This window comes from Atractosteus spatula, chromosome 5 (assembly GCF_055471065.1).
Source record: "Atractosteus spatula isolate fAtrSpa1 chromosome 5, fAtrSpa1.hap1, whole genome shotgun sequence".
In the NCBI taxonomy this organism is placed as follows: Eukaryota; Metazoa; Chordata; class Actinopteri; order Semionotiformes; family Lepisosteidae; genus Atractosteus; species Atractosteus spatula.
In genome coordinates, this window is record NC_142710.1 from 63,772,015 (window position 1) to 63,798,618 (window position 26,604).

Consider the following 26,604-nt stretch of genomic DNA (forward strand, 5'->3'; position numbering starts at 1 on the left):
TGTTCAGGGTAGGCGTGCAGTAACCCCTACCCTTTACCCTTTAACAATTCTTCCGTACGGTGTCTTTCAAACTGTCTCTTAAGGCTCTGAAGATCCTTAATAAGCACAGTTTTATCAGTCTTCGTCTGGTCTGATAATTAATGTGCTGCAGTCGTCCAGAGTAGAAAGAAAAAGGAAATTTGAATTAAGATTGGGATCACTGCCTTTGTGTGCTCAGCTGACCTTTTTTGCCTGTATTCCTGTTTAGTATTCTTCACGTGGGAATTCATGCACTGGAATAGTGTCCAGTGTCCCTTTATTCGTCTGGAACATGGCACCTGTTTATGAACACCTTTGCAGTCTGCAAAAGCAAAAGAAAAACAGAGTTTTAAAGAGTTTGTATGCTATATTCTAGCATTACACAGGCCAAATAAAAATGCAGTAACATACTGTAGCTAGAGCCAATTTCACATGGTTTCAAAGTCTTTTTTATAACAATTATCACAGACTGACATTCAGTTTTTGATTGGTTGTTTGAGTCATTCAATGCCTTTTTTCCAAGGGATTATATACAAGACATATAAAAGAAACATGACAACTGCAAAAATACATTGTAATGTAGAGTGGTATGAACAGCAAGAACAGTTAAAACAGGAGATTAATTCAACCTTACACCATCGTGTAACATTCCAAAATGTTTTCAGTACTGAGATGAAATATGGGCTTTGTGTTCCCGATAGGTAAATATACAGTATAATATATGCATGAAATGTGCACCGAAGAAGAGTAGTTTACCATACAGACACACCAAGAGGCTTTTAAATGGAAAGACGTCATTTCAATACGACTAAGGGTACTAGTGTCTGAGTGGCAGTTTTTTTCTCCATTATCATGAAAATCATTAAACATGCCTGAGCATCACCGAAATCATGTTCCAGCTGTTTCTCTTACTATGAAATGACCAGAAAAGGGTTGTGCTCTGCTCGTACAGAAAGCCTTGGAACTACGTTTCTATAAACCCAAGATAATAACCTTTATGGGATTAACATTGGTAACATCCTACACAGTTATAACCAATTCATAGCAGCAAAGGACTTTTAAACACAATGGAGTTCTCATAGGTTACGTATTGAATTCCCCCTTGGAGATAAGACAGAATAGATTTCATATTAATATTCTATCTTAATGTTTATCTACTGCCTTTAAAGTACAACATTTCAAGGTACTTAACGACATAAAATACTTAAGGTAATTAATAAACAGAGAATGCATACAACAGTAACAGGACGAGATAAAAAGCAAAATTATATTTTTATTAATACAGTTCATTGAAATTTGTATATGTCAAACACTTACATTTAATTGGAAAATGATGAATCACTGTCGCTTACGCCCTTCGTTTTTCCAGATCAAAGTTGAGATTTGCTTTACTACTATTTTTTAAGCTTCATTAACGTCTCATCTTTACTTGTATCGAGATGTGTTATCCGTGCTTAATGATTTGGACACCAACGTAAAATACTGTACACGTACCTGTAGCAACATGGTGATTTTTAAAACGTGTTCAGTGATTACTAAATATATGCTCTTGGTCTACCTCTTGTTAACAGAGAAACGAGTATATTTTAATTCCAACCTGAAAAGTGGGGGAAAAAACACACCTGAAGCACAATCAACAGACGAGACGTGGTCTTATTCTTTAAACTATTTATTTAGTGACGCAACTTCCCATTTCGGCAATGACTGGCCAAGACTAAGACTTCTGTAAATCAGGGACTGATTAACTATCCCTATTTGTAATTCACTATTTTTGTGTCCTTGTGTTATCAAGTAGGACCGAAGTCTATGCTCTTTTTCACTAAATCAATCCTACGCCGGTGTTCAAAATGTGAGAGCTTTTGATAGCTTTAAGAAAATGGTGCCACCTAACGGTGGAATAGAGAAATCCGTGCTTAGGAAAGTGTCTAGTATTTACAGTTCTTTTTATTTGGGAAAAAAAGGCGTTCAAAATGCAGAATAATGTGTTTCTGATGTTAGATGGAACGATCTTCGAGCTGGTTTATTGTGAAGGTTGCTGGTTCACATATTTCATCGGAATTTGCAACATGTTGCCGCCAAATGTCTAGAAGGAGATTTTCAAAACCAAAAATATGTAAATTGTTATTTCAAAATAAGTCATTTTCGTTCCATAATTGTTTGCGGGAAATGAGTGAGATCTTCCGAATAAGTAACTTTCACTTAAACTGATACTGGATAGTACCATATTAGACGAGGTTTGACACTAGACACAGCATGTACTCGGGGGTTCGTACAGGGCCTGACTATGACATGACCTGTAATATTATATCCACATTCTTCAAAATGATCTTGCTAGATGCCCATTAACTTAATTAATGACAAAAGATTTCAGAATGGACACAAACACGATTTGTGCTATAATTACAAGCTACGATTAAAGATGAAAATATAATAGTTATACATCACTACTCAAAAAAGGGAAAAGTAGGTTAGATTTTCTTCTGATTAAGCCCCAGCTTGATGCAGAAGTTGGTTTATACTTTACGTCTGAGTTGATCTATCTTAATGCCTTCGCTTGCTGGGGTTCTTGACAGGTGCAGTATTAGCAGCTTGACCAAGACTAAGCCTTGAATTAGGAATGATTTTTAAAACTTTTCCTACTGACTTACTAGGCCGTTTTGTTTTCTTAAAGACCTTATGAGCAAATACACTCCATTCAGTAATCTAAGGCCCATGGAGTGTTTCCTTACGCAGTCCTACAGCAAGGCTTAGTTTAGCTGGTGACAGGGCATTTACCAGCTACAGTATGCACCGAAATGTTACAAAAAGCAAGAGCAATAAAGGTTTCAGAGTCTGCTACAATCTTTAAGAGAAGACGCAACTTATCTTCTCGAAATAGCTTTTCTTTTCCCAACTACTGTTTATTTTTGGTTGTTGCAAGAGCACTTAGATATTTTCTTATCAAAGATGCTGTAAGTATCTGACTTACTACCGCACTGTACTGTATGTTCCATCTCCTCTCAAATTTTAACTTCCTGCTTGCAATGTGGTGTGAATAATGTACATATTTGTAGACATCCACGTTTGTATAATTGGCTTTTTTTCCCCATTCGCAGGGACTGAGAACAAAAGTGTGGTGTTAGCTAGCACGGCCATTCAGCTGTTGGATGACAGGAAGTCTCCCATGGCTGCTGGTAAGTGTTTTGTGCTATAACTCTGTCCAGCTGAAGGTATATGTTACCTTTGTGATTAGGAGTGTTCAAGGAAAAAATCGCTTTACTGAGAATCTCTTGTATGTATTCTAAGAACACGTTGCCTAATCAGCGATGAATGGGTCATTTATTTGCTGAACTGTGTCGACACACCATCACATACAGTACATCTTATGGTAGTCCTTTTATTAAACTTTTTTTTTATTTCAGTCTTAAACCATTTGAGACAGGAATGTTGAATTGTAGGCTTCTTTCTGGTTGCAAACGTTGCAAAGAATCATGTTGCATGTTTTAATATTAAAGCACATCAGGAAACCTTGAATACTTATGTGTTTTCATTGCATGTGGACACATCCTTTTCACATTTTCCACGGCATTTGTTTCTGGCAGCTTGAAACACAATAAATGCTTACTTTGGAGGGAAAGGAATCCTCAGTGGAGCTTAACCAAAGACTATTAAATGTTACTTCACAAAAATATTGGAATAGATGTGGAATGATTTTGGTTTTGGCAGTTCTGTTTAATTAAGTTGTTGCTCATGTAATTTTCAGCAAGTTCTATCTGACCTAGACAATTTCACCCCAGCTTACCCCAGATAAGCTATATACAGTAAATGTTGTTCAAATTTGTTATTTGCCCTCACTTTGTAAAGCATTAAGCAGATACAGAAAGAGGATACCTGAATTCTGTCAACCTCATGCCCTCTGTGTTTATTTCTTCTCTGAATTTTATAACCAAAGTGAAGACTTATAATTGTAAGAGATAATATTGACTTGTACTATTACAAGTGCTTTACAGTACATCCCAAAGGTTCCCAAAGTGCTTTACATATAGTAGAAGACCCGCTTCATGCACTGATTCAGCCCAACCCACAGCTGGGTGACACACAGCAGCCACAAGCAGAGACATTTGAAATAACTTCAAGACGTTAAATTCATGGGGACGTTCAAGGAGGCCAGATCATGCAGGCCTGAAGTGGAATTGCAGCCAGGGCTGTGGGGTTAATACTGTATGCCTGCTCTTTCAAACAGTGCTATGGGGACTGCAACGGCCAAATACTCTGGACCTTGGCTTAGTTTCGCATTATACATGTGACATCACCTCACACAGCAGTGCGGTCTGTCACCATACTGAGGATTTGGTTAGACATTTTGCTACAGGAGAAAGATCGCCTCCCACTGGTCCACTAACAACAACTGCAACCTTGTTTCCCTGATCTCCCACACCGTACTGACCTAGTCCAGCGCTGTTTACCTTCTGACAAGGTCTCGACACAAGGTAGCAATGCTGCTAATCTTGTCCTGAATACTGCCAGCCAAGCCCCTGTGTAGTGCTACAGGGCTATTGAATTACAGTAGGCATTGCGAGTGTCCAATGCCATTTGCCAATGTCCATATGAGTTAAAGCTAAGATGTCTCACATATTTTTGCTTGCAATGTCATCAGAAAAGTCTAGGTAAAACCTAATTTCTTGCTGTACGTGCAGTCCTCCTTATAAACATCATACAAATTGTATTATTTTCTCTGTTACAGTTACTTATTTATAGACAGCTGTTTTATTCCAGATCTGACAGCATGTCGTGTGATGCAAACAAAAGTTGATATTTTTTACATTAGTATTGCATTCATGTCACTCTGAATCATGTGCTGTATGACTAAAGGATTCTCTGAGCTTTAAGCCACAAAGCAAAGGGGCTCATATAACACATTCAGTCCCTTGATTCAGCCTGAACAGAAGGGCATCCAAGCAATCTTTGCATTCTTTCAGGCCAAGGCAGTAAAAATAGAATCCAGTTTGTGAAAGGTGATAGCTGCATTATATTTATAAGTAGTAATAAATGTCAAATTCTAAAACCTACCTGTACTGTTTCCTATTCTGTTTTCATAATCATGTTTTTTTTTGGTCCTCTTAGCATCCGTTTAATGGAAAATTTGTTAAAGTGTGTCACATGTTTACAACAGTGTTACAAGCTACTGTAGGTTTAAATTAGCTTATGTAACAGGGGCAAGAGCTCTGAGAGTGTTTGCTTCACTGACCTTGAATCATGTTGACTTTGTTGAAGCACAAACAGTGAACCCCAGGGTAGGATATTGGGTGCCTCCTTTAGCAGTGCAAAAAAGGGGTCCTTCAGACAACACAATTAATAATATCTCTATCCGTTTTGATTCTTCTTAACATGAAATTCTCAGCACCAATGGACGCTTTCTACAGTAATGGGGATTGCAGAAGATTTGTGCTTATTTATTTCATTTTTTTAAGATGAATACAATTATTTTAAGCCACACAAACATTATAGGGAAAAACAGTGAATTCCTCTTAGATTGATTCATAATTCACAAAATATTCAGTAAAAAATATTTTGTAATTACAATTTAAATTGCGTATTGTTAGTTCAATCCCCACACAGTTCTTTTACTATGTTTATATATTTATTAATCTTCGATATGAAATATTTGCATAGTGTTGGATTTTTTCACTAAACATTAGCATTCAAGATCCTATGAAGTCTATATAAATATGCAAGGGAATATAAAGTGAGATGTAGATTGAGACAGAGAGACATGCAGAGCGAGCAAATTAATCTGTAATGGCTGAATTCATTGACATGAAAAATACTAGGAGGAAGTAGCCAGAAGGCAGGATTGTTGTGCTGGCAGAAGAGAAACATGCATAAATCTCTGAGTAATATAAGAAATACTGAAACAAATTTGTTTCAAAGAAGCTGGGGTTGAACAAAACATGGAAGAAAACCTTGTTTGAACAAATATTTGCTGTGAACCATGAGGTTTTGTGCTGTCTTAAAATTAAGTACCATATTAATTAGAAAAATATAAAGTAAGAACACATCTATGTAGGTTTTATTTTATGTTTACTCTAGAAGTCTAAGCTCTGAATAGAGACAGTGATCTTGGCCTGCAAATCCAAGATTTTTATATTAATTGCAAAGATATTTTTTATAAACTGTAATAAAATGGTGTAGTTGCCTGTCGTATAGAATAACTATTACATAATGTTCAACTAAAATAATGTTCTGGTTATCCTAACCGTGTATCACATTGGATGATATTTATTATAACTACTGTAAGTAGAGTTAGAGTAGAGTTAAGATTAGTTGTGGTCTGTTATGGTTTGTTTCCATACTACAACATATTTTGTTTTTTGGGTGTTACATTAACTTCATAAAAGACTACAAATAACTGAAATGTTACACATACTATACTCTGTCATAAAATAAATGATGTGTGAAGAAAATGACTGCATTGAGATATAGTTCAGTTTCATTTTCATGTGTTTACCATAGAAATCAAGATCATTTTCTGTGTTCTACACAAGTGAAAATATATCTTTATTTGTTTAGTATTCAATCTATTGCACTCATTATACACAAACAACATATTTAGATATGATAATATCTTTCGAACATTAGTAAAAATGAACAGTATCTATGAAACTTGAATAACTCACACATCTAACAATAACTGTAAGTTACAAAAGGTACTGTATCATGAATGTTAGAGGGGGAAAGATTAATTGTTTCTGAGGGGTTACAGCTACTTACAGTATAAATATGTATACAACAGTGACAAACAACAAATTCTGCTGCCTACAGTAATGAACAGGAAGTATTTCATTGATTGTTATTTATTGCTTTACAATTTTTGTATTTTAGGAAATTTATCAAAGGTAATTTTGCATGAGCTAGGATAGACAAATTGTTGCCTGAGGATAGTTGTATTGCATTGCTGTTTAATCGTAATTCTTTTTAAAATTTGCAACATCATACCACATAAAATTGTGTCACTATGTTTTATGCACTGTAGTATCATTCAAAACCAAATTTTGGATATTCAATCCTTATGAACATATATAGCATGTTGAAAGTTTGACTGAAATTTATTTTCAGGGCATTTTAATTAAATAAATTAAGATGGTTTAATGGTCTCTTTTACCCGTCATTTGTCCTATTTATTAGGTTTGCATCTGTCATACAGAGTTATTATGTTTCTGTCTGTCTTTTGTGTCAGTATTTACTGAAATTGTGCTATTTACACATGGCAGCAAAATTATCAGGCATACTTCTCAATTAAATATTAACTTAATTTTAAATTTTTAGCTGTGAGAATGTAAGACATATATAGTACGTGAAGGAAAAGTATGAAATTAGAAATAGGAACATTATTTCTTTTATGCCCTAATGTAATTCAGGTTAGCAATTTGTATACTACATTAAACAATTTAAAGTACTGTGGTGTATAATATTATCCTCCTATACCTGAAACCGGTTTTATCCCTGTTTAGCTCTGATTTTCCAGAAATCACACATTAAGAAAAGCAATTATTGTTGAAGCTGTACATTAGGTATTCATGCGTTTTCATGGGTGTTTGGAAAAAAATCTCAATGTTCCATTTTTTAAGAGAAAAATGGTATTTATAATTCTGCTTATTTAAGGCAACTACAGTCCATTGAGAATCTGACCTTTGCCTTCTTGAATGAAGCTTTGAATTAAATCACAGATAAATTAGTTATTACTACAAACTCACTCCCTATAATCTCCAGTCTTAATTTAGAACAGCAACATACTGTACTGCTTTTGAACCAGAGTGCATCCAAGTTTTTTTTTGGCTCCTACTTTTTAGATTCTAAAACTATTTAATTTTTTTATTAAATATTCTTTAGCGCCACTCATTTAAAAGTCAAGAAACTCAAAAGGCTATAACGATGATCTTTATGGACATACTGAAGCATATGTGTCCAGATTCATCAAGTAGAGTAACACAGACTAGATGGTTTTAGCCGCATCTAATGTAAAGCTAATGTTTTTGAAAGAAGGTTTTAAATGTCCTGTTATGCATGTTCAAATATTTCCCACTTTGTCTCCCATTTACTCTTGAGAATAACATGTTGGTATATTTGAGCACAATATTAATGGAGCTACTTGTTTAAGTTTCCAAAAGCAAAAGTACACAAAAGCACATCAAGATCTCTCCAATGTCTTCTGCTAGTCTGTGGGTGAACTGGTGGGTCTGAGGGACACAAGGAACCTGTTGGGTTGAGAAAGGTCCATGTGCCTTAAAATTGCCAGGTGGTATAGTCGGCTACGAGTTCCAGCATGTGGAGGCCACTATACAGTATATCTGTGACGCAATATTAATGGGGTCATGTATTGCAAAAACACAAAAGCAAATCAAGATCTCTCTTATGCAAGAGAGCCGTCTAAAGGCTCCTTTTCTTCAGGGCGTCCCGGTTCTCGTGCCTCAGCCACTTGTTCCACTTTCTTGAGATCCCTCTGGTACTTGGCCATAATTGCAGCATAAGCACATCCATAAATGGCTGCCGCCAGCATCATGAGGCAGACGATCCCACACACGACCCCGGTAATGACGACAGTCGCGATCGCGTGACGGAGGTTGACAGGCCGGGGCCTCTGTTTCGGCTCGCACTCCGGAAGACTCTCGCTCCCGCGGTCGCCTGGGGAATGCAGTCGGGAGATCTGGTGGCCGGACTCCAGGTGGTGGATATTGGCAAACAGGTAGTTGTAGTTTGTCCAAGGGCACGTCTGGAACATTTCATAGGGAATTTTCCTCAGGTCTTTCTCTCTCAGGTTCTCAGGCTGTGCGCACTTGATGTCATCGATTGTTCCCCCTGTGAATGATATGCAGTAGAAATGGAAATGAAGGACTTGCACCAGTGGTGCTCTTGCAGGAAGCGCAAGCCCTTGAAGAAATAAGGGGATTTTTTGGGGCTCAATTACAGTAGCGTGTCAAATCAAAAGCCTTACTGACTGTAATGACTCTGAAACCCCTGAAGGAAGATGTGCTGACCTGCAGTTTGCCTTTAAATAGTTTGCAGTAGCAGTGTTGTTAATAATCACTTATTTCAGGTTAGATTGTGTGTTGAATTTAAGTGGCAGTATCGACAGAGTTACTGTACATTAAGAATCAACTTCATGTTTGCTAAAGATGTCCTGCATCTAACCACAACCAGATTTAGAGTTCCTGAAGAGGTGGAGTCTCCATGTTGTGAAGTACACAACTAGTAGTAACCATTGTTAAAGAATTACATCCCTAGGACATATGTTTTAGCAAAAGATTACTTTTTCTTTAATTACCAGTTTGAGAGTATTGTACTTGCTTATGTAGTTTCCCAGTTACATTTTTTGTATATGAAGAACTTTCCACGTTGCATATGTTAATATCATGCATATAGAACTTCTTGAATTGTATCCAAATTTGGGATTTGAGTTTCAATTCAGCTGCCCAAGTGCTAACTTGTAATGTATTCTATTAGCGGACAAACTCTGAAAACCTTTCACTGCAATACTAGTACTTTGAGTTGCAATTGCAGAAAGCCAAGACATTTTTATTCTGGTTAAGGTCAGTATGTCCAATCGCCACTTGATTGGCATAAGATGGGTTTAACAGATGGTAAATACTGTACAACTTAATTCAGTTAAGTTAATGCATGGCTTTATTTTAGTTTTATCCACATAAGGAAAGAATAGTGTTTCCCTTTGATCACAGAGGCGCTGTTGCAAATAGCAAATGCATTATCTGGAACAGCTGCTATAACTAACCATCAACATGATACAGCTGATAAAAATAAAGGATTGAGGGAACTAATGGAGATGTGCACTACCACTGGCCAGTAGTTCTTGGAAAACACATGAGTTTTGCTCATTTTTATCTCAGAGGCATGCAGCTCAATGAAGAAACCAAAGCTGTAGCAATTACTGTAAAGTTTGACATTCCTCTTGTGATTTAGCTTTCTTCTTAAGTTGTAGACGGCTCTTAATTCATACACAGTAGGTATCTAAAAATAGATGAAAAGATAAATACCTTGATTGGAAATGCAAATGCATTTTATAGTATGAAACAAGATAAAACCTATCCAACATTATTCCCCACTTCAGTGTTAAATTGTTAAAGAAGTAGGTTACATCTCTGAACATTTTATGTTACTTTTAGTTAAAAAATAAAAATGAAGCCAACTTCTCAGTATAAAAAGTGTAAAAGCGGGTCACACCTTTGAAGAGGAAGGTCTCCAGCCACAGCTTGAGCCCAATAACTTGACAGTCACATTTCCAGGGGTTGTTGTGGAAAAACAAGACCTGCAGTTTTGTGAGGGACACCAGGAGTGTCCTGTCGAGCCTCTGCAGTCGGTTGTGGCGGACTGATAGCCATGTGAGGTTGTTGATGCTGTCAGCCAGGGTCCTGGGCAAACTGCTGATGTGATTATATGATAAATTCAGTTCAGAGAGGGTTTTTATTGGGCTGAACAGTCTCTTGTCAATTTCTCTGATGGAGTTGTTTGCAAGGTTGAGAACTAATAATCCATGCAGCCCCTGAAAAGTGCTTGCAGACATACTGGAGATGGAATTGTTGGCCAGGTCGAGAATCTTCAGCAAGGGTGTCTCTCTGAAAGCCATGGAACTAAGGCCACGAATCCGGTTGTTCTGCAAATACAGTTCCCGGGTGTCAACCTGCAGATTCCGTGGAATGTCATAAAGTCCTCTATCTCGGCAGTCCACCGTCCTGGCTTTAGGATTGCACACACACTCTCTGGGGCATCCACTGACACGGTGTATCAAAAGAATGCCTATGAGGGTGAAGGTGATACACTCTGCTGGGGGAAAAAACACATACATTTAGGGGGAGGTGAATTCTAATGCCTCAATTCTGCTTCCGTACATAAAAATACTTCCTGAATGCCCACAAATCTGCGAGCATCTTTTCTCACACCCCCATGTCTACCCAAATTCATCCTTGCAGCAGCCTCCCTGGCTCATTCCTTGTAAGTAACCTTTGACCAGTGCTGTCATTTCCTCAGCCTGGCGAGTTAATGCCAGGCGACTAAGTACTACATCCCTTTACATTGGTCAGCTCATTTAGTCGTTATTAGCATTAAACTGATAGCATAACAACTGCAGCGTGAATATGCAGGATTACTCTTCAATTGATTACTAAAAAAGCCACATATCTGTTTCTTCTTTTCTAGGTTGCTGTATGTACAGTATGTGATTTACCAATAACTGAATTGGTTCTCATCAATTAAATGTCATTGACGTGTCCTTGCATAGAGACTAAGCTCTTGCTGAAAAGTGACACATTCACTCAAAGTGGTCTATACTTAATTTTTTAGAGTTCAGTTTTGTCAATGCTCTTGCTGTGTTCCCTTTAAGGCAGAGGGTGTACTGACAGTTTTAACCTTAACATATTTTACCCTTCAGTTACAAGAACTATTTATAGTTTACTGAACATGCTGATGAATATTCACCTCTGACTCATGTCTTGACCTTCCTGTAGACAGCATTAAGAACTACATCTTATGACAGCATTGCCAGAGGCTTTTTCAGCCTTTGGAGACTCTTTGCATTGTCCACATTGTATTCAGCTTGGCCTTTTAGGTTATTCTAATAACTCTGCTGTAAAAAAATTGCAATGAGTGATAAACAGGTATTGTACAGATAACCAAACAGGAAAATGCTGACTGGACTGGAGCATTTCCAGTCTCCTACTCTTTGTCATCTTGAACGCATAAGCCAAATGAGAAACAAACAAGGAAAAAAGTGAACGCATTCCTGTTTTCTGGCAAATCAGTTAGCTTTAGTGGTTTTGAGCATGTTTTTTTTTTAAATACTGATATTACTTGGCTTCAAGAAACAAGCTGTCATTGAACTGTCAACTTGACATTGAGCAGTTTTAATTTAGCAATGATGTTACTTTCCTTTCTAATAATGACAAAAACTTTTTTGTTCTTTCTGGAATCTCTGTTCTCATCCTACACAATTTCAGTGCTAAGCATTGTGGTAGCTTGTCTACTTTCCTTAAAAATGCAAACAAAGACTCTTCTTCCACATTTTAACACGGGACTATGTTTTTAGCCACCTCTGTAATTAATTAGGTATTCCCTTTGGTATCATCTCTTAAAAACGTATATGGTCTATTATGTTTTTCTGCTAATCCCTATAGTGTATGTTGGCCAGAACCCAAGAAGTACTGTACATGTAATTTACAGTGGCTGTTCCCTTATCCCCTCATCCTCTCATCCTCTCATCTGCTCTTCCAGCTGGCAAGGGTTCCAGTCTGTATTAATTTATTAAACTTATGAGTAGAGTATAACTACCTTGTCACAAATGTGATTAGCTTGCCCACGATCCTGTCTTCCATGTAAATGTTGTTATTGTAATTTGTATGACAGAAAATGCTGTGTGAGATGACCACAAAGTACTAATTTTTGATTGAATTAAATGTTGTACATCCCTTTAATGTACTATGTAGATCAATTAAGAAACAGGTCTTTTCCATCCTGTGTGACATGCACTGCGACACCTATTATTGATTGCTTGTCAGTCATGTCCTAGACAGTTTGTAAACTTACAGTGTTAATTAAAACATCCCATTTTTTATTGCTTAGGAGTATTAGACTCAGCTAAGAAATATGTTTGAAAATTATCGGTGAGGCAATTTCATTAGAGTACCTACTACCACACAACTTTATTATTTCCAACAACAGGAAGCTGGTTATAAAGTCAGTTAGTTCTGATTTCTTCAACGTCCCATTAAGTTCCCAAAATGAATTAGACACGTGGAGTCTGAAGTACAGTAGTATCCAGTATTCGATAGTATAGTAGCCTAGCTCGGCTGTACTGAACTTCATCCAATATATTAGTTCTTCCATATGCAGGAAACCAAAAATTGACCAAGGAAAAATGTGTACTTCCAAGTAGATCGAGATCTAATATACTTGATTATTTATAACCTTTTGACCCACCTAGTGTTTTAAAGAAGTATAATGATTACGCATCTGTGCAGTGACATTTACAGTGACTTCTTGAGATCATGTATTCCACACTGCACAACATTCCTTGCAATAAGGACTAACTAAAGCAGCTGGTGTATTTTGTTTCTTTCCAGGTTTCTTGTATAAGGTTAGTATTTGTGTTGTCTTTACCTCTGTAAATCAAAGAAAAGGAATTAAGGCCCTGACTGAAAAAGGTTTGATTAGACTGTGTTTATAGACCATGTGAATGTAATTGGAAGAACATTTTCTATGGTGCATGTAACCCTCTCACACTACTGTCCAGGATTTCTTTCCTTATGTGTCCACATGGATGGCCCTCTCTCTGCTGTGAATGTCTGTTATGCAGTTGCACTGCCCTGTAAGCTCGTTGCATCAAAACCAACGAACTGTAGACTTGACATTAAGCGGTTTTAATAAAACATGCTCATATTCGTTAATGAGACCATGGAAGTTGTTTTCTCCTCCAAAGGAAAGCCTCCAAGGCACAACTTTATAACATGACCTCGCAGCCTCATGTGAAAACATCTGCTAAGTGGAATTACTAAAATAATTAATGGACTGAGAAGAAGCCTAGATGAAATTTACTATTACTTCATGCTGAAATAATTTCCACTGTCCAGTCTTGTAAAAGCCAGTATTTGGCTAATAATTGTAGGGAGTGAATCAGAATTTTAAAAATGAAACTTAGCAGTAACTGTAATACTATTTCTTTATAACCAATTTTCATTGTCACCTTAAAACTATTTCATTAGCATATCACTTGGCTGGTGCTTATTTATTTAACTTGAGGGAGTAACATTAATCGTTAACAGCAAGCATGATTAAATCCGCATCCAGCCCTTCTATTAGAGACATCATCAAGGTGATGAAGTCTGAATCCCATTACTGTATTCTTTGGAAAGCTCTCTGTAAGCTGAAATATGTCAGCTTTCAAATTGTGAGTTCTACTAACTTAGAAGAAATCCCATGTGAAGCATAATGGTTTTATGGAACGTAATGTTATTTTCACTGATACGGTTTTAGATGAGAAATTGTAAAGAGCTCAAGACACGGTGGGGAGGAGGAGGTGGAGGATGATGATGATGGTGATCATTTTTTTAATTCATCACAGAAATAAAAAGGAGAATAGGATTGTTAATCAAGCATGGGTTGTAAAAAGTATTTTTGTCCTACCTGTCATTGCTGGCTGTTGGAAAACTCCTTTTGTAAGGCTTTATTAATCTGATTCTCTTTATTATCATTCCATATGAAAAATGCAGTACTGCGTCAGACAGCAAAATAGTGTCTTCCAAAACAGCTTCATAGGTGAGCATGAGGCTCCAGTGTCACCCACCAGAAATATTGGAGTTCTGCAGCAGATGACAAAAGTGACCCCATCTGAGTTGTTAACTTTGGTGTTCAGATAAGCCTCTGCCTGTGCCAGGGTTTCAGTTGTGAATTGAACCACAAGGCTGCTCTCTCTCTGACTCCTGTTCCCTCTCCCTGGCTTTCTCTTTCTCTTTCCCTGTTCAGCAGACCATGTTGAGACTGTTTATCAGCTTGCACCGGACAGCTGTGCTTTGCAAATCACAATCTAATAGCTTAGCTTTTATATATTTTTTTTAATCTGCCTGAAGTTCATGGGACAAAAATAAAAGCTGCCTTCTCAAATCCAGTTGTGGCATTCTTTGTACTTATTAGCCATGCCGTGTCAAACCTTGTAAGGTCAGATGATACTGCACATGGATCGCAGGGAACTCAGGCTCTGATTGGAGGCAGTGGGCTGTGTATTTTTACAGAGAGAAGGCCAGTATTTTGATGATATGGATGTGACCTACAACGTATGTGGCACAAACGTAAGTTGAGAGTGGGTGGACTCTCTTGTCATCAGGAGATTAGCTTTTACTATCAATTCTAAAACACGGAAGAGTGATTTCTTAGAGTCGATGTTTGAATCTTGGTTTTATCCATTAATACTGTACATAGACATTTTATCCACTGCAAATTGTCTGACTAATTTCTTAATTTTTGTCTCTTTCTATAGTTAACAGATCCATTGGGCTCTTTGGGATTCTCTCAAACTTGCCTACAGAAAATTCCAGTTTCCGTCACTTCTCATTGTACTGAAACACCTTTCAGTGCCATATACTGTATGAATGCGTATGCAATTTATATATACAGTATATGCAATTGTAGGACTTGTAGTCAGTTTATTTGAATATCTGTAATATATCTGGCATAATGGGATAACAGACAAATGAAAAACTATTTTTTAATCCAAATGCTATGGATAAAGTAATTCTTCAACAGCTGTTCATTGTGAATCACTCATTGATCTGAGGCATTAGTATTTTAACTAGGAGTAATTAAAACCTGTCTTGAAACTGAATTTCCACATTCCACTGAGTCTTAAATCAGAAAATGTACTGTATATTATTAGAAATTTTCAAGTACTGCAAAAATGAACATCCAAGGTGCACAGTTAATGCTTTCTTGGTGAGCAGAGAGTAAGAAATGATGTCAAGCTAAGTTTTTCATATCCATTTATATGGCACATCAGGACACAGGGGAAGTAATTAATATTACTTCTAGAATCCCTTTTGTAGCATTAAAATGCCTTAAGCAATGCAAAAAGCATTAGCTAACTAGTAGCTTTGTAAAAAGCCTCCAAACATTCTGTTACTAGGCTTCGGTTTTTGAATACTATTGGTGGATTTTTAATTTTAGCACAAAAAAACTTCCAACAGTATCATGGGGCCTCAGTCAGAGATTTTAAATTTAATCAAATCCACCAGAGAATTAGAAATTAAAAAGGAAAAACCTTCAAGCTTGCTAATCTGTCTCCAGTGGCTGTATAACTAAAATGCACTGAGCTGATTCAAAATGACAAAGATTATTATCATCTAAAGCCACATACTGCATACATTCATGCTGACCTACTTTATTGTATACACTCTTTGTTTTGTTATTTTTGTATCTTGATCTCTTCATTAAATATTACATTTAGAACATATCTACAATTTTCTGTAAATAATCTTTCAGGGACACAGGTGAGAAATACAAATGTCTATGTTTCACAATAATAGCTGTGCAATGGATGTTCTTCAGCAGAGATTCATATCCTGGTCTGATTTTCTTCTTCATTTCCATCTTTTACTTAATTTCTATTTAATGTATCCCATCTTTTGTATTCATACACATCCAATGTCTTTATACTAAAAATTAATATAATAAAAATATAGAGCCATTAAAGGTGGCTTCTCAAAACGCTTTACAGAATGACAACAGCAACAACAACAATTTAAAATAAACAACTGAAAATACACAATAAACAATAAATAATACACAAGATAAACACAATGAGAATACGCAGAGGGGACAGTAGATGGTGGTACTAAATAAAGTAGGAGCAGCTGGGTAAAGAATTGAACCAGTTAAGTAAAGAAGAAGGTTTGGAGTCTGCCTTCTCTTTGAAGGAGTTTAGAGAACCTGAGTCTCTGATAGCCTTGGGGAGAGAATTCCAGAATTAGAATTAGACTTAGAATTCCAGAATTCCAGAATTCCAGAATTCAGAATTAGAGGAGCGAAGGTTGCGAGTTGGGGAGTAGGGTGATAAAAGATCATACAGGTACTAAGGTGCCAAGCCATGCAGAGCCTTATAGTTGAGCATGAGGATTTTGAAATTGACACAAAACTTGACAGGAAGCCAGTGCAAGGACTCCGGGATAGGAGTAATGTGATAACTTGCACTAGATCTGGTGAGGATTCCAGCTGCCGAATTTTGAACATACTGGAGTTTGTTCAATGTGGATTTAGGTACCCCAGCGAGTAGAACATTACAGTAATCAATTCAGGAGAAGATACAGTAAATGTGTTGATTAGCTTTTCAGCCACAGTTAGTGATACAATAGGGCGTAGTCTAGCGATGTTGCTGAGGTGAAAGAAAGATGTTTTAACAATATGCTGCACATGTGGGTCGAATGTTAAGCCTGAATCAAATATCACCCCAAGATTTTTCAATTGAGACTGAAGCTCAAAATCATTACCATCCACAGACAAGGTTACAGGATTGGCTTTACAAAGTTGATGGGGGTGCCAAAAAGCATGACTTCAGGTTTGTGACAGTTAAGATGAAGGAAATTTTGAGTCATCCAAGTTTTTATGTCAGAGATGCAATATTCCACAATATGGGCATTCAGTCATGCATATACAGAAATATGTTACATAACAATAGAAATGAAGTCATATATTTAAAAAAAGATGCTTTGACAATATGAATTTGATCATTCTGAGTATTTCTTAGCGTGGGTGTTCTGGGCCATAGAAATATAGTACTTTCTTTTCCTTTGCAGCTGAATCTACAGTGCTGTGTTTGTTTCACACAGCACCAAGTTCAGAAGATGGTGAGAAAATATTTCTCGCCAGTCTCAGGAAACAGTCTCTACTCTGCTACCATATGCTCCCTTATTGCATGACTAGATACCAGGGAATTGTAACAGCCCACAGCAATATGACAGCTTTTGGTATAGAGGCATGAATTATATCAACATAATTTGTCAAAGTAAAAATATTTATTGTTCCTGTCCTAAAGGCAGCAATCCTGCTAAATGTGAAAGAAACCCAATGATATAGGTTTTAACTTATTTTAGTGCATGATGGAAAACAAAAGTTGACTGGACATTCTTGCTTCCATTGGTTGGTCTGTCATGTTGTTCTTGGCTGCTTTTGTCTTTCTGTCCTTCTGTGAGCTTTCCTTGATTTCTGCACTTGTTTGCTATCTTTTCTCAAGTATTGTGAAATCCCCTGCAAGCTCGCGCAGTATGTTTTGCACTTTTGTTTTGGAACTGATATCGTCAGGATGAAAAGCAGCTCTTTGGCTGTGTAAAAGGCAGCAGATGGAATTTCAGGTCACTATGCGCCAAAATGCTTTTGCCTGTGATTCCCAAAACTTGCCCAAGAGCGGCGATTTTTAGACTGAAAACAAGCAGTGCAGTGTGCCAGCAGTGTTAACTTTTCCATTGGTATTGTGTCTGCTCTTATGTATAGTATGCTAGTAATTATTAACAACCGCTGACAACAAATTTGTGACCAAGTTTATCATTTGATGTAAAAGATGCAGTGATAAACACAATTGTGGTGATATATATGCTGTCATGAAGAAAGATAAAAGGATTGTTATTCACTGATTTTGTTAAAGCTACTGAGTCTCTTCAGTTTTGAGCAGAGAGATTATTGTATGAGAGAATCTGATTCCAGTATTCAAAATCCTGAAATGTATTGACTTACAGTAGTTAACCCAGTGGATTACCTCATGCTCAGCAGTGAGACAACATCACAAGGGCACAAATGGAAATATCGAGGAACGGTAATTACGACTGGGAACAGGAGACACTTTTTTTTTGCAAAGGGTTGTTGGTGGGTGCCTGGAGCTAGCTGCCAAGCCAGTTCTCTGGAAACCTTCAAGAAACATCTGGAGGAGATCTTTGGAGTAATAAGCTACTAGGAACCAAACAAGTATGAGTCAAATAGTTTCCTCTTCATGGTAACATTACTATATGCTTATATTCTAGACGTTCAAGATCTTCTTTAATTTCTGTCTGTATGTCTAGTCTTTATCGTATGAGATATTACGCACTTTGATTTACCCACTCACGCAGCTCAAACCTGCACAAATTTAATACTCTTTCATTTTTGTAATTGCACATGGTTGAACAAAGACTTAATCTGTAAATCTGGGTTGTCCTGCTCTAATTCGTTTCCCTGCTAATACAAACAGTAATAGATTTGTAGGATGTGGATTCAGTATCCTTTTAAGAGCAGTGCAGTGCTTATGATTTCAGAAGATTTGTGATTACTTACTGTTTAATAACTGCCAACCTTTTCTTTCAATTTAAATTGAACATCTAAACTGGTATACAACATTCTCTTTCATGATTATGAATGGTGTTGATTTATAGCTTAAGAGTGCATGTGTTGTTTTTTTATGCCTCTGCTAGACTCTTAAATACTGTTGCTAAAGGTCTTTGGGTTGTTTATTGACTGGCTGCTCCACTTAATCTGCACCTGTGCTGCCTTGTGGCTTTGCTAAAAGTAGAAATCGTGTGGACAAAGTGAATGCCAGAGATAAATATCTGTCAACGTACTTTCACCGTTGAATTAATTGACCAGAACTGAAATAAAAATACAACAACTTCACTTCATAGATCTTTTTTCATCTGCAAAGCCTACAGTGCAGTTTTTGTACAGAGAAGGGGTGGAAGGTACTTCTAAAAATACTTTGAAAGAAAAAATAGGAAAGGGGGAAAGTTCTACTATATACGTCATTAACAAGTTCCAGAAAATAAATTTTACTCATCCCATTCCATTGCACTAATGAGTGTTTATTATTCAATTATGAGAAATCTTAAAACTCCACAAGTATTGGGATAGCAGAATTTGTCATCTCTTTTCAGAATTAATATTGATTCATATTCTTAGAGATGGACAATTGAATGACTCATGTCAGCTTTGCCTCAGTAACAAATATTATGAGGTCAATGCATTTTGCAGTACTCCGTACAGAGCCCATCTAAAATCCAGAGGAGATAAACTAATGAGCTTTTTTGCATGATTTGCTATTGATGTGCTCATAATATTATGACAATAATTGGACAATTATTGGAATGTCAAGGCCACAGTTGACTTATTTGGTGGAGGGAAAATGGAGGCAGAGACTGATTATATAAGGGAAACATTTCTGTTGAAAATATTTCACATCCCTGTTTTTATTATTGTTCTTTGTGAGCTCAAAAATAGATGGTCTGTCCGTTTTATATTAATACAGGGGGATTATTTCATTTTGTTATGTGCTCAATCCGCATTAGACCACTGCCAGATTTCTAAACCATGGCCTAGATCATTGTCTCTGACCTTTGATGATAATGTCAGAGCTCACTGTTAAAGCTACAGTGCTTCTCGTACATCTGTATTCTGGTGTAAAAAGCTAAACTAATACTGCTTTTTCTGCCAGTTCAGATGTATCCTTCATTGTTTTTATCAAGTGCAGATACTTGAAAATGGAAATGTTGCATGCAACGATGAATCACGTCCATCTTATTCTCATTCCTTTGAAAGAATGTAAAACACATACTGTTGAGTGCAATTAAATTTCTGAAGTAAATTATCATAATCTGTCACAAAGTATTTAATGACATAAACCAGGTGTAGAACTATTTTATACTAAAGAATAATATTAATACTGTAGGCCTAAATAATGTATCTAAATGTCCTAATTTGGAATTGGTAGAAACTCAAAGATTTTGAATTTGTTTAATAAATAATAACAATGTTATTTCTTTATATCTTTATACCATATATGTGAACCACAAGTGTGAAAAAATCACTTGCAAAACTGCCTATAGGTATTTAGCAATAACCTTTACACTTATAAAAAAAGTCTTACAGGATGTTTGCTTTTATTGAGAAAGAAAAAGCAAAAGTCACAGTTTTACAACACGCAAGATATCTGTTTCCCTGGTGGATTCAGTTAAGACAGATCACAGCTTTTCATATTTGATAACAATAACAAACGCTGCAAAAACAAGGCAGAAAGAAAACATACATTCTGTGCACATTGCACAAATCTCAAAGGGTAAAGGAATATGATATATTTTACCAAGCATAATTAAAAACAGCAAAAAAAGAGACAAGCTTCCCCATTTAAGTATTAGTCTAGAACAGAATAGGTCATAGACAAAAATATTATTGCAAGCTTCTTCTCCATGTCTTGATCTTTTGAATTTTATTGAGATCACGAGATAATTAATCAAAAGATTAAAAGTGATTCTGGTGAACTTAATAGATATTATGGTCTTCCAACATCTTTCTCATTGTTCATGGATTTTTCTCAAAAGATCAACATATTTGTAGAACCAATGAAAAAGAATGTCCATTACTTTTACATTTTTGAAAATGCTATGCATTTTAAGAAAACAAAACCTGTGCAGGGCTGCTCCTGCAAACTCTTGTGGCCTTTTAGGAGAATTTTCAGCTCCCAGATTTCAAAATACTTTCCAGGCCTACTGTTAAAAAAGAAAATAAACGGCATCTGTTACACTCAGATATTTAAACCGTGCAATACAAAGACCATATGTTCTTTTGAATCCTCCATTTTGACTTTTTCTTATTAAATATCACTTGCAATAGCATTTTTGTATGAGAATTGATATCTAGCAACTATAAACATTTGAGGTTCACAGCATGGTGAGACCAGACTGAGGGCTCACTAGGTAACTGTCCCAGCCAAAAAGACTGGCCTTTGGCTTTCCAGTCTGACAGGGGGTTAATGCTGTATAGTATCTGAAGGTGTAAACTGCAGAGCCTGTACTGATGCAAGCTATACAGATGACATAGCACGAAGACTTTATTTTCTTTAATTCGTGGTGGATGTGCTTATACACAGAGTACATCTCTGTCTGTGACACAGACTGCAGTGCTTTAGTATACCCTAAGGGACATGTTAGTCCATGTGGTGTGTTTGTTGGCAGAATCTACAGTGAGCCTCCAGCAGTTTTTGTTTTGTTTACCATTAATTCATTTGCGTTAAAAAGACATTACTCGTTTTGTAATGTAGTGAATTTATCCAAAAGTCAGGAGAGCACACCATTCTTTCGTTTACAGAGTGTTAGACAGCTCTTTCAGCTCTTTCATGTTCGAGTTGCTCTGTTAGCTTCTATTTGCTTGAATAGAAGCCAGTGTCAAAGGGCAGGGAGAGGATGCAGAGTTTGTCATGGTCTTCATGTCCTAAACATTTTTCAGGAAACTTTCTAAAAGTCACTTTGCTCTCTAGTCTGCGACACCAATGCCTATTTTCTATTTGATATATTGCTATTTGTATTTCTATCAAGAATCACACAGCAGCTGCAGTACTGTACCAATTTGTAGCAAAATCTCAAATCAATACTCCAGTATAATAAAAGGGGACATGGTGCTGTGCTTCAGATGAGATATTAAATGAGCTCCTAACTTTTTGGTACTTAAAGATTCTATTTCACTGTTCATAAGAATATGGGTGTGAATAACTCAGGTGTCCTGGCTAAGCATTTGAATGGGCTTGAATGATCTAACCTAAATAAGTTCCCCCTTCAATACAAGCAGTGATTGACCAATAGACTCCATCTGATCTGCTGCGTAGCTCATATTGACTGCCATGTGTCAACCAGTTGAGTGCTGTACTTCAGCGGGGGATGAAATTCACACCTGTACTGTATGTAAATCACTTTGTTGGAGAGAAATGCTTTGCAGTCTTTGGAATGTCATTGTTAAAACGCTTAAACGACACATTCTAAAATGTTGTTTGGAGCTAACTGCTCTGCCACAGTTTCACTGCGACATTTCTCATTTTTAATTGTGAACACTCTTAAACAGCTGTAGGTATCCAGATGAAGCTGGAATTCTTCCAAAGGAAGTTCTGGACTGCTAGCCGACAGGTAGGCTGAAGTGCTTATAGTATTATATCGCAGGAAGGAATTTGGATCTGATGCAGCAATGGGTTTTTAGAACATGGCAGCTTTTTCATTTACTTAGCTTCTCAGCCAGCTCGCGGCAGGCTGTCACAGCACACAAGCCCGTGCACAGTGACTTACAGGGGAATGGCCTCTCTTCCGACGATCCGACGAGGGCCAGACGATCCTGCACCCTCCACACACTCAAAGACGCATTACCATCACTGGCGGTGGCAGTGCGCTGGTTCAATGAAGGGTCAGGCCTGATCTTTGGGTCGCTCGGGGGCCTCTCTCTCATGGCACCTGTCACGAACAGTTCCTTCCGGGCCCTATGCAGACGACACGATCCAGAATTGTGAGGAAACACTGGGGAAAAAGTCATGCAGGAGAGGGTATGGAGACAGGGGGCGTGTCCAAGGGGTGCAGGTGTCCAGGGGGAGTGAATCCGGGGCGAACAATCCATGAAGAAATTCAAACATGTAATCCAAGACAGAAGAGTAAGTCCAAGGCCAGAAGATCCATCCGAGGGAATTAAAATCATGAACCAGGTCGGGACTGGCGGGGGGGGATCAGGAACAGAAGGTTAAAATCATGACAGAGCCAGACGGAGCAGGACCCGGGCTCTCATGAAACGGGATTCAATGAGGAGCCTCGAGTGACGTCTGCGTCTGGCTTTTAAGGAGGAACTGAAATAGGGAACAGGTGTGTGTAATGGGAGAGAATGAGGAAGGGCTGGAGCGCCCTTAAGAGGAGGAGTAGCGATCGTGACAGCACCCTGGAATGAAGCCCCTGCTCCCTCCTCCAGTTCAAACAGGCCACGTGCAGTTTTCCTGTCTCGGAGAGCGGGCGAGCCATCCCAGCTCTGTGCAGCAGTGGGGGGTCGTTTCCCTGAGTCATCGTCTTCTGCGTGGCACTATCTCCAAGCTTCACCTGCAGGAACCACCAGTAGTTCATTTTAGGGAGCTAACGGGTCTCTTGCGTACATCCTTAACACTTCCACAGAGTGCCACTTGAATGACTTACCGCCATTCTGTTCATAAAAGCCTCAGGCTCTTCAGCATGTCAACTGAGCCACTACTGACAAGCTCTTCACATTGTACAGTACATCATTGCTTTTGGTAAAGTGACTAAAAAATATAAGCATTTTGTATTCAGTCATTGAGAGACTAGATCAGCTGCAAGTGTTGTGTTAATTGTTTTCATTATTCTTTGACTGTTATTTAGTGTGCTGCCCTTGATGGGAAGTGTTCAATAAGCTGTGACAATGAAGTAAGTGCATTTATTTGAAAACTATTCTTTTTCCCCCTTTTTTTGTGTCAGTGATTAGATGCTGTTTCATTTGGTTTTATTTTCTTTTTCAAACAGAATATCAACTGTTACCTCATCGACAACAATGGTTTTATTTTGGTTTCAGAAGATTACTCCCAGGTAAGACATTCTGACATTTATGTTTTTATTCTCATTCAAGTTAAATCCCAGAATATTTGAACTCCTGATATCCTGCAGTTTAATATGACGTAAGTGGTTCTGTGTTTAAAGCAGAGGGGATCTGGAGGTCCAGTATGACTCCATGTCTTTACATTACTTTCTAGTTTGCAACACCATCAATAAATAAATAAATGACTGGATAGATCTATTTTTTCAAGTAAATGAAAGTCTTTTGAAACAGCTGAGTTTTTTTTTTTTGCAATGTTATGTACAGTTTGGTAAATTTATTGTCATCTTCAATCAGTTTTACCATGCATTCAGAATTCTAATGAGATTCATTGTAATTGACAATATTAAACTCCCGGCCCTACAAGAGTATTGTATATGTCAAGCTACACTATTTGAAGGTATGAGTGCAGCTCCCTGTAATGTGTTGTCAAAACCATCAGGCTATCTGCTAGGCAGATTATGGATTCTGACATCACCTGAAGCAAGATTATTTATATCCCAGAGCAGTCAACTTGAATCTATATCTATGCAGTAAAGCCACTCATTATGTTTGTAGAACCCTTAATTAATAGGCATTCATGTATTATTACTGCAGGTAGATGATTGAAGGTTACCATGAAAGCTAGCTTACACAGTACATCAGACCATAGAAATGATTTTGTTGTGTTACACTAGGGGTATGAAACTGTAAACAGTAGAATTCTTAATACTTAAATCAGGACTCAAAGGTGTTTTATACAGTAGTTAATAGTGTTTTGTTTTGTTTTTACTGGAGGGCTTTTAATAGTCATCAGCTGTAAAAAACCTTAGGAGAAATCTCTTCTTCTGTACAGTATGTCAAGAAAATAATTAGGTTTATTAATTGAGGACCTGGAGACACTGAGCCTACCAGGTTTGACACCGCTCTTCCAAACTCCCCTGTTCCGTGATCTTCTCTAGCCAACTGTGTAAGAGTTACTTGACTCTTTTTCAAGTTGCTTGGATTATTGCCATGATTATTGCCATCTTCCTGCTACTTTCACTTCTGGGATTTTGGTTGGGCTGGTCAAAGGCTACCAAGGATGCTTTTGTCCAATCCTTTGTTGTCACTTCTGATTTCTTGTTCATCTTTGAAGTGTTTTTTCCTCACTTTTCCTCAAAACCATGCGCCTCCCAAGACGGGGACCTTCTTTGGTGAAGTGGAAGGAGCCGTGATGAACAAATTGTTAATAATGGGCTCATTTAAAAGGTAAAAATGAATATGTGCCTGTAATTACAGAACGCACTCTCCAAAAAGCATTTGGATAAAGTCTTTTCTCGAATATTTTACCCGCCTTATAGAACAAATGAGACATAAGCAGAAATAGTTTGAAGCATTAAGGTCTCACGTCAAGAGGTGTAGTTATGTCACCTACAGTACTGCTCACAGACACTGACAACATTAAGCAAACAAATCACATAGGAGAATTCTGAGGCATCCTTGGTCTTATCTTTCTAAGAACAAATGTGAGTTCAAGGATTAGTTAAAATCTTGTTTTGAATATGAGGTCTTAATACAATAAAGAAGGAAGATTGAGAAAGACATCTGGATTTACAACATTTCTACATCTAAGTATGTAAGCAGTGAAGCCTGACAAACTTTTAGAAATGATTAATGGAGGAATGTAGGAGGCACACTACATATCTGGTTGCATTGTTCCTCATGTAGAGTTTGTCCCATTTGTTTTGAAGAAGTTTAATAACTAACGAAATCCAGTATCTGCAGTTACTGTGGCTTGTATTTGACATAGAAAAGGGTTTAATTTACTTCTGTACTTTGTTGTCTTCTAGATATATCCATGGAAATAAAAATACATACAAATATTCAATTTCGTTACTATTTTATCATTATTTAACAATGCTAGGTTATGCACTATGTCTGATTTTGGTCTTCTATAACTGTAATTAGAATATTGCTTATTGGTATTTGTTCTAAATCTCTTCAGAAGTGAGATGCTGTTTATTCCAAATTTCCTTTGATTTGCAAGCTCTTTGATAATCGTCACTGGTAGCCATGTGCATAGAGAAAGCCTGAAAACCTTTCACGTCAGTAACATTTGATTTCTCATTTTAAATCACTGTACGTTGTAAAGGCTTATTCTAAAAAAGTGTCTGTTTTTCCCTGAAATTCGATTGTCAAGTTAGTGGACCATAAAAATCCAGTAAATGTATCTGTTCCTTAAATATATTACTGTATGTTGAAAGAAATACTGCAGAATTTATATTCTTAGGAAGCTTCAGAAGATGCTGCTGTGTGTCTCACTATACAGATCGTACTATACAGTACGATCACTGTGACATAGCCGAAGGAAATTGAATTCCAACTTCATATGTTGTGGTGTGAAAATGATGCCACTTGTGCTGAAGTGTTTGTGGGGAACCAAGTTTTGAGTGTATTACTTGAGCTATAATTAAGAATAGAAACTATTGCTGCCAAATGTTTGCCACATTTTTATTTTACTGAGATAAAATGAACTGTTAATGCTGTCAATTTTACTGGATTGTATTTAATTGAATCAAGATAAGTACAGTATTATGTCTCACTGGAGCTGTGAATGAGAAGAAGCCAGGCTTTTCCCCAGGCAGCAAATAGGACTGATTTGTTCTTTTTGTGTCCAGCATACTATTAATAACAAAGTACAGATTGCAAATTCCTGAACAGGATAAACTTCTAAAA

General features: G+C 37.2%; 2 protein-coding genes across 2 annotated transcripts in view; one reads left to right on the top strand and one right to left on the bottom strand.

Moving 5' to 3' along the window:
• LOC148835455 (voltage-dependent calcium channel subunit alpha-2/delta-3-like) overlaps positions 1-26,604 on the top strand; it is a 194,756-nt gene that overhangs the window by 149,411 nt on the left and 18,741 nt on the right. Inside the window, exons 28-32 of the mRNA XM_088915809.1 lie at positions 3,114-3,191; positions 22,396-22,457; positions 23,697-23,741; positions 23,838-23,900; positions 25,067-25,137. Of these exons, the coding sequence (XP_088771935.1) occupies positions 3,114-3,191; positions 22,396-22,457; positions 23,697-23,741; positions 23,838-23,900; positions 25,067-25,137 (319 nt within the window). The remainder of the gene's footprint in view (positions 1-3,113; positions 3,192-22,395; positions 22,458-23,696; positions 23,742-23,837; positions 23,901-25,066; positions 25,138-26,604) is intronic.
• lrtm1 (leucine rich repeat transmembrane protein 1) lies at positions 6,537-14,703 on the bottom strand. The gene is made up of 3 exons (XM_088917215.1): positions 14,185-14,703; positions 10,234-10,830; positions 6,537-8,853 (listed from the first exon to the last, which is right to left on the bottom strand). Exons 1-3 carry the CDS (start codon positions 14,189-14,191, stop codon positions 8,408-8,410), a joined length of 1,050 nt encoding a protein of 349 aa, XP_088773341.1. The 5' UTR covers positions 14,192-14,703; the 3' UTR covers positions 6,537-8,407.

Excerpts from the sequence above, each read along its gene's own strand:
- lrtm1 (XM_088917215.1), bottom strand. Across the intron at positions 8,854-10,233 it reads GGAGACCTTCCTCTTCAAAG|GGGGAACAATCGATGACATC; the intron begins GTGTGACCCGCT and ends TATCATTCACAG.